We start from the raw sequence: 8,757 nt of genomic DNA, 5'->3' as shown, positions 1-8,757 counted from the left end.
GTACTATATTAAATCACCCATTGTGACAGCAGCATCTTTAAGGTTGATGTATTTGTGGGAAGAAGGAAAGTTCACAATTTACATATTAAAAAACAGCCAAAATATCTAAGCTCTACACTGACCATCAAAAGTCCCTATCTACAAAAATCAAAACAAATCAGAACAAAGGCTGAGAAGCTACGGCTAGAGTCAGAAGTGTCCTATGTATACCACAACCTGCAACTCAGATTTCCAGATGCTTGTTTCAAGTAAACCTTTTTCACCTACTACCTTTATTCTAATATGGCTCTGGAAATGTGGTTTCCCTCAATGGAATGGGATTCAGTTCTGCTCTGGTTCATTAATGTGAGTAAACAGAAGGGCTGTGCTCTACAAAGGCAGGCAGGATTACAACTGGGCTTGATTTTGATAAGACCACGTTGTCTACTGTCTGGATGACTTCTAGCATTGTAGTAACAGTAAGCAGTTGAGAGCAGACCTTGGGTCAAACCCCTTAGGGATAAACCAGCTCAGTCAGCGTGAACCTCTGTCAAGTGTGAAGTGGCAACCAGACTCCATCAGGAGGCATTTTCCATCAGGGGTCTTCTTGGCATGCAATGAGCTGCAGGGAAAAAGCTTCATCTTGAGCCTTTGCAACAGCACGGAGTCTCTGAGTCTGACTAGGTAGAAATGTCTTTTAAAAAGTGACCTGAATTAGCAATATTTTCATATCACTTATGGTCATTCACAGTAACACCAATCTACCCTGCAAAGAGCTGGAGCCAGGCCACCAGAACTCGGGTGAATTCTTTAATAAATACCTTATTCGAGGAGGTCATGAGCATCGTGACCAGCCATTTCTGGAGAGGGAGAAGGACAAAATGTCCTAGCACTTCTTGATCTTCAGTGTTTCAAAATATCTGTTTGGAGAAGTTGATTTTCTTGCAAAGAAGTCCTCATGCTCCCCAGAGCACACAGCTTCGCTTTGGTAGAGATGTTGGCCAGAAGTTTTTTGCAAAGGCACCCCACATGTCCCCAAGCAATCCTTTGCACTCTAAAGGAGAGGTCTCCAGAAGGTCTCCAGAAGACACCAGAGTTGTGTCCTTGGCCTCGACTGACAACTGAAGCATTCAGGAGTTGGGAGGAAGAAGTAGAGAAGGCAGGGCAGGTGCCTCTCCATCCTGGCTTTCCTCCTGGGTCAAGGCATAGCGCCTGGCCTTTCTGGGGTCAGGCTCTGGCGTCTCCTCGGCCCATCTTCCCACACGGCGCACTCCTTTGGCCACCTTGGGTGCATTCCTGCAAGGATTATGGTCATAGATGACCAGCTTCAGACCCGACAGGTGGGCCAGGCTGGGGAAGTAACGGATGCTGTTCCTGTCCACATCGATCACCTCCAGGAAGGGCATGTGCAGCAGCACAGCGGGGAAGTCGGTCAGCAGGTTGCCTGAGAGCCAGATGGTCCGCAGCTCCCGGAGGCACTGGAGCCGGGCCGGCAGCAGACGCAAGGCATTGGAGCCGGCGTGCAGAGTCTTAAGGAGCCTAAGCTCGCAGACCACATCTGGCAGCTGCGTGAGACAGTTGGCCTCGACCCACAGGGTCCGGAGATTCTGGAGCCGGCTCAGCTCACTGGGGAGGTCGCAAAGTTTGTTGTTACCCAGGTAGAGGATGCAGAGCTGTTTCAAAGTACACACCACCTGAGGCAGAGCCTTGAAGTTGTTGAAATCCAGGGCCAAGATCTGCAGATTCTGGAGCTGCCCCAACTCTGGAGGCAGGCTGTTGAGGTGGTTGTCACTCAGGTAGAGCTTGACCAGCTCCCGGAAGGAACACACATGCACGGGAAAGCGGCGGAGCTGGTTCCCACTCAGATCCACCATCTTGTCCTTCGGCATCTCCCGGAGGTCTCTGACCAGGTAGCTCTGGCAGCAGTCGGCGGGGACGAAGGCCACCAGGGCCCGGATGGCGTTCCCCATGCAGAGGGTGGAGGCACAGAGAGCCCCAGCCCACTGACTCGCTGAGGGGCTACCCTGGGGGAGGTGGATTGCCCAGAGCCCCATTCTCCTCTCTTCCTTTATAACCTGGGATCGGCCTGACGAAAGCCAGTCTCTTCAACAGAGAAAAGTGCTCATGACAGCCACTTGAGTGTCGGGTGACAGCCTGACGCACAGGGTCTGGGAGGCCAGGTCTGACTTGCAGACTCACTTTCAGTCACCTAAGCTCCTGTGGCCTTTATCTACATTTTTTTGTTCGTTTCAAGCTGAAAATAGCTTTGCTGTTTTTTCTAAGGATAAAACATTCAGACATTATATCAATGTGTAACAGAAGGAAATAGATCTCTTGCCCCAGAATAAATACTGTAAACATTTTAATGTCTTACTCATGGGTAAATATTGTAAACATTTTAATGTACATTCTCTAGCCTTTTTGCTACAAGTAACCAATTTATTTTAAAAAAATTTACTTATACTGTTTAGGAGTCTTTTATCATAAGATGGACATATTTTTGTGTTTGCAGGTATCTACACAATTATTTTAACCACCTGTATTCCATTATATGGAGGCATCGTAAGTGCATACATGTCTCTAATGTCGGGCACCTAGCTGGCTTCCAGTTTTCCTCGTACATGCAGTGTGAGCAGTCATCCACTAATTTCCCAGGACATGTCCTTAGATGTGCTCTTGGGTCAAAGATACACATCTTTTAAAGGCTTTTCCTTGGTAGTGTTCCTCCCTACCCCTACCACGTCTGAACTGGTGTACGTACCCTTCCCAGGTAATGGTTTTCCATAGTTTACAGTTTGCCTTTGACAAAAGATAAGCAGAAAAGAGAGAAGAGGTAGGCCAGCCTCCTGAAGCTTAAATAAATGAGGATGTATTTCTCCAGCTGTCTATGGCAGAGAACAGCTAACTGCCAATCTAAGGTTTCTGCATTTCCTCCACAGTGTCCAGCTGTAGGAAGCAGCTGGCCAGCCAGGACAGGGCCTAGTACTGGTCTCAGGCAGAGAATCTAATTCTGGCCAGTGGAATGTGGGCAGAAGTGCTACACGTCTCTTCCAGGCCTGGCTCATATAAAACAAACCTTGCCTTCCTGCACACTGTCTTTCCCCATCTGCCTGCTGGATATCAACACCCAGGGTGACCTCACAAGCCACCGTGTGGAAGTCACATGTTGAAGTTGGCAGGGCCTTGGTCATCCTGGATCCCTGAATCAGTGCTAGGATCAGAACACTTCCCCGCCTCCCTGCACACACATTCCCTGCCACCCGCTGGATTTAGTAAGTGACAAATAAACCTCACTTTTGTTAAGCCATCCAGATCTGAGAGCGTATGGATTACAATATCTTAATGAATAGAATATTCGTTAAAAATAAGGAGGTAAGTCTATGGAGACTGATATGCAAAGATATTCAGGGTAAGTGAAGTGTGTGGGGCGAGGCTCATTTCCAAACTATTTTATGAGCCCATCTGTGAACAGATATGCATATATTCCTGTCTGTGCATAAAAAGATCGCTGAGCCATAAGAGTGAGTATCTGCCTGAAGGTTTTGGGGGTGATCCTGACCTTTCCATCTTTCTGCAAGTATCCTCTTGCACTGTCTGAATGTTTTTTCTCTTTTAAACTATAGACCTGTATTTTAAACCTATTCCAAAAGAGATAATCCGTCAGCCTGCCTGCCGTATGGGCAGGGGCTAGGGTTTGAGGCAGGCTTGGCATACTCTTTACTCTCCTTCAGGGCCTTTACTGCTCAAATTGCCCCTGACAGCCTGAGCGGAGCAGGAGAAGAGCATTCTGCGTGGACGGCTGTTCCGGAGCTCTCTGGTGATGCCGCGCCACTACCTGCCTTCCTTCTCAGTCACAACTCAGTCCAAAACTGAACGTCCTTGGACTTTCTACACATTGAATGTCAGAGGCTATTATCTTGAGCCTTCTCCTTGCTTTGTTGATTTGTACTATAATAACTAGCCTCTCAACAAGGACTGTGCCTGCCTTCTATATTTAGCCTCGCCACTGGTGACCACAGATGGTCATGGAGCCGCTGCCCTGTTGCCCCTAGAAATAACGAGAACAATGATTGCTACCTGTTACTATTATTTGTAACTAATCTGCTAAATACTTGCCCCTAGAAATAACGAGAACAATGATTGCTACCTGTTACTATTATTTGTAACTAATCTGCTAAATACTAAACACTGTGCCAGGTACTTTCCATCTACCATCTCTTCTCAGAACACCTGCCAGATACATTTTTTAAAAAAGATTTATTTATTTTAGAGAGGGAGTGACCTGCGTGGGAGGGACAGAGGGAGACAGAAGTGGACTGTAGAGCACAGAGCCCGATGCAGGGCTTCGATCCCAGGACCCTGAGATCATGACCTGAGCTGAAATCAAGAGTTGGATGCTCAACTGACTGAACCACCCAGGCACTCCTCAGATAAATATTTTTTATCCCCCATTTTCAGATGAGAGAATGGAGGCTCCAAAAGTTTACCTTACAACATCAAATATTTATCGAGCACCCACTATGTTTTAGATGCAGGGAATCTTGTGGCTAACAAGATAGCTAGGATTCTAGCTCACTAAGTGTACAATTCCACCGGAGCGGGCATGGTGGTTTCTCTTCCTGGAGTGACAGTCCCACCAACTGACAAACTCTGCCCTCATAGAACTTCCATGCAGCATTTTTTATGTCTTTGTTGTTGAAGATTTTATTTATTTATTTGATGGAGGGAGAGCTCACAGGCAGGCAGAAGGAGAAGCAGACTCCCTGCTGAGTAAAGAGCCCGATGGGGGACTCAATCCCAGGGTCCTGGGATCATGACCTGCGCTGAAGGCAGATGCTTAACTGAGTCACCCAGGCGCCCCTCCACTCGGCACTTAAATACCAGCCCCTAAATATGAGCAGGTAGCTAAGGATAACACTGTGGTTGAGAAAAGTTCTTCTTCTTTTTTTTTTAATCAAAGATGGAGATGGAAATAAGCAGAATAAAAGAAAACAAAAATAAAAACAAAAACCAAAAATAATGGAGAGAGGAGAGGATTATAACGAGCCATACTACAGTATTTTCATAGTTTGTCCTGCCCTCATTTTTCATGCTTTTGTACTGGGTTTTAAGTGAATAAAATATCCCTTAGGAAGCGCAGAGGGTTATGGATTAACCATTACCATGACTGGTGTATTTACCCACTTCAGTGGTTGTCCCTGGCAAAGGGACAGCCTGCAGATTCAATGGCATTCATAGGCCCACACGACCCTCTTCACAAAAGACCCCATCCTCTCTGGCTACAGATGTCTGTGAATACATAAAATGCATCACATGACCCCTGTGACCCCAGAGGGCTCTGTACTGGTTGATCTAAGGGACAGGTAGGAGATGTTCAAGGCTCAGCGCAGCCAAGAACTGAAGATGGTGAGAAGTCTCTCAAAGGGAGTGTCAGAACAGTGTAAGAAAGCAGCGGTTTAAAGCAAGAGATGGGGGAGACAGGCCTGCTGCTGACAATGACCGGTTCCTGGGAGGTTTCCCAAGGGCTTCATGCTCATAGCTCCCCACTCCTTAAGGCACATAGGGTTGTGATCTTGAGGCTTCAGGAGAATAGCACCGACTGCTTCATCTCTGCCCTCCATCTGCTGTTCTATCCACTGTGCCCTTACCAGCCCCCACCTACCCATTTCCCACCTGTCTGCCGCAATGCCTCCTTGTGGCGTCAAAGCCCCACCTCAAATCTCAGCAGGGGCTTCTGATTCCCGCAGAACGAAGCTCAGACTCCTCAGAGAGGCGTACAGGACCCTCCAGGATCTGCCACTGCCCATCTCTCCAGTCCATTGAGAGCTTCTCTCCTCCCCTGTTGCCTCCTGGAGCGCAATCAAATGTGCCACCTGTCCTGCATCAGAGGGGACGTCGCTGCCCCACCCCATGCAGCCCCCTCCGCCTGGGATGCCCTCCCCAAGCCCCAACCCTTTCCACTCTTCTGATTTCTGCTGTTGTACCGTGTGTGTTATGTCCTGACCTCTCAGATGGGGTTTCACTCCATCTAGTGATTTTACACCGTGCTGATGATACTTTCCTATAAAACTGATCGTCCGCTTCCATGAAGGGACTATAATCCCCATGAGGGCAGATTTGCTGGGACTGCCTTCCTGTTCAATCTGTCTGTCTCCCACTCCGTGCCTGGCCCCTGGTGGGTCCTCAGCAAGCCACAATAAATGAGCTGATGCTAACTGGCCGGTGAAGTAAACCTTTTTTTTTTTTTTTTAATTTTATTTATTTATTTGACAGAGATCACAAGTAGGCAGAGAGGCAGGCAGAGAGAGAGGGGGAAGCAGGCTCCCTGCTGAGCAGAGAACCTGATGTGGGGCTCAATCCCAGGACCCCGGGATCATGACCTAAGCTGAAGGCAGAGGCTTTAACCCACTGAGCCACCCAGGCACCCTGAAGTAACCCTTGATTTGCAAACAGAAGATATTATTATTTTTTTCAGAAGATATTATTTTTAAGTACTAAAGACAGCACTAAATATAGGAAGGAACACAGATGTGATTTATTATGCTCATCAGTACTTCTATAGAGAGTACCTTGTATAAAAAACCTTGAGTTTAACACACACACACCTGATTGTACTTACAATGTATTTAGAATGTGATATATAAGTATAAAGTTTCACATTATAAAAGTAATTGTTGGGGCACCCGGTGGCGCAGTCAGTTAAGCATCTGACTCTTGGTTTCCGCCCAGGTGGTGGTCTCAGGGTCGTGAGTTCGAGCCCTGTGTTGGGCTCCCACTCAGTATGGAGTCTGCTTGAGTTTCTCTCTCCCTCTCCCCTGCTCACTCTCTCTAAATAAATAAAATCTTTAAAAAAATAAAATCTATATATCTTGGAGGAAGTCCAAGGTTAGGCCTGGGAATAAAGGCTTCTCTTTTCCTGTCACCTCCAGCTCCACTAGGTCAAGGTCTTCTTACATATATATCCCCCAGTGTTGTGGTAATTGTTATGGGAAATAAGAGTGTCTTCTTCTACCCTTTTTACTAAGTAATACAGAGAACGAAGTGTCAGGGTCTTTGTACTCGAGTCGTTTCCCTCAGCCCTGAAATGTTCCCTTGAAGCAAAGGGTGTGTGTGTGTGTAACATGTGTACACATCTGTGTGTGTGCATGCATATTTATGTGTGCATGCATGTGGCATTCGTGTGTGGTGCACACGCACACGTGTGCACATGTGTGTTTGCATGTGTGTGCATGCACGTCTGTATTGTGCATATGTATCTGTGCATGCATATTTATGCATGCACGCATGTGGCATGTGCATGTAGCTGCACGTGTGCGTGTATATCTCTGTGTGTATGTATGTGGCGTGCATATTCATGTGTGTGTGTGTGGCTGCCACATGTGGTATATGCATGTGGTATATATGCCGGTGCGCGGGTATATGCATGTGTGTGTGCAGACGTGCATGTGTGCCTGTGTACATGTATGTGGTTCCTTGAAAATGCTTTCCGGCCAGCAACTCATCTTCCTGTCTCAGCTTAGCAAGCATTTCCACCCTATTTAGTGAGGCTGTTTCCTTTCTACAGTGGTCCCCCGCCGCCCCGTCTTAGCTCTTATACCAGTTTGCGTTTGTTTTCTTTCTTTCTTAGTTGTCTTGCTCTCCTGCAGAGCTGTGAAGTCCCTGAGGCCAGGGCTGTGCCAATTGCATTCACTTCTGCGCTCTCGCTCTCGGAATAACGACAGCACCTCAGACAAAGTGGGCATCAATTTATTCCACAAATAAGTGAGGAACTGCAGACAGAATTCCCCGTCTTCCTCGAGCATCTGAATGAAGGAAAGAAGGATGCGTTGCTCTCAGTTTGATAACAGAAATTCCAATCACTAGCAGCCAGTGACTCACAATGTATGTTGAGTAAATAGATTTTTTTCTACCACTGATTATCACAGAGGTAAAAGAGAGTAGGTTCTGAGAAAGACTCGGATTTACCCAGGATAGTTGGAAGAACCCGGAACGGAGGTCACAGCCACTTGGTGGCCAGTAGAATGAACGACTGTTCTGAACCTGCCCGAGTGCCGTGCTGGGGCGGAAGCTGAGGGTTTCCGCAGAGATTGCAGCCCATGACCCTGGCATGGGCCGAGTCCCCCCGTGGACAGGTCCGACGGTGGATTCCCAAGCAGCTCCCAAGATACTCTGTCAAGTTCACTAGATTGTCTCTCAGGCGTGAACTGCTGGAATCGGTTCAGTAGCAACTGCTGAGCCAAGACAATTATTCTGAGAAAATGGAGCTTCCAACGTGAGCAGCGCCTTGAAACGCTGGCCCTGAGGGAGTTCCACGGACTCCGGCCTCACTGGAGGGAGAGCCAGGCTGGAGCGGACCGGAAGGTGGAATGGCAGTCGCCTCACAGCCTGCAGGTGAGTGAAAGGACCCGCTCAGGAAAATGGGCCTTGAGGGGATTCTGTCTGGCAACCCTCAGGAGCCAGCTGTGAGGGGACACCTCTTCTGAAGCGGGCTTCCTTGAAGGCCGGTTCAGAGACCCTCTGCTCCCTGCTGTGCGGAGGGTAGGATTTGCTACCAGAGCACGGATCAGGACTTTCTACTTCGCTGGAGTGTCTCCCGGCTCTGCCTGTAAGGCAATAGGTCCTCCCAGTTTGTCAGCCTTTGCCTGTGGTGCTTCTCTAGGGGTGATCTTGCCCTTCAAGAGACAGTTGGCAACGTCTGAAGACATTTTTGTCTGTCACAACTCAGAGGGCGCCGGGCATCCCGTGGATGGAGGCCAGGATTGCCGCCAAACCTTCTAC

At 48.1% G+C, this 8,757-nt stretch overlaps 1 protein-coding gene across 1 annotated transcript; it reads right to left on the bottom strand.

Moving 5' to 3' along the window:
• Positions 1–661: 661 nt before the first annotated feature.
• Positions 662–2,029, bottom strand: LRRC10 (leucine rich repeat containing 10). The gene has a single exon (XM_032855396.1). It carries the CDS (start codon positions 1,947–1,949, stop codon positions 1,110–1,112), a length of 840 nt encoding a protein of 279 aa, XP_032711287.1. The 5' UTR covers positions 1,950–2,029; the 3' UTR covers positions 662–1,109.
• Positions 2,030–8,757: the final 6,728 nt, after the last annotated feature.

The sequence above is a fragment of the Lontra canadensis genome, unplaced genomic scaffold (assembly GCF_010015895.1).
Source record: "Lontra canadensis isolate GAN:19392208 unplaced genomic scaffold, GSC_riverotter_1.0 scaffold9, whole genome shotgun sequence".
In the NCBI taxonomy this organism is placed as follows: Eukaryota; Metazoa; Chordata; class Mammalia; order Carnivora; family Mustelidae; genus Lontra; species Lontra canadensis.
Note: the sequence above shows the minus strand (reverse complement) of the source record. Positions and strands in the feature narration are given on the sequence as shown.

Bases quoted from the DNA above. Each gene is read 5' to 3' on its own strand.
- LRRC10 (XM_032855396.1), bottom strand. From the start codon at position 1,949: ATGGGGAACGCCATCCGGGCCCTGGTGGCCTTCGTCCCCGCCGACTGC.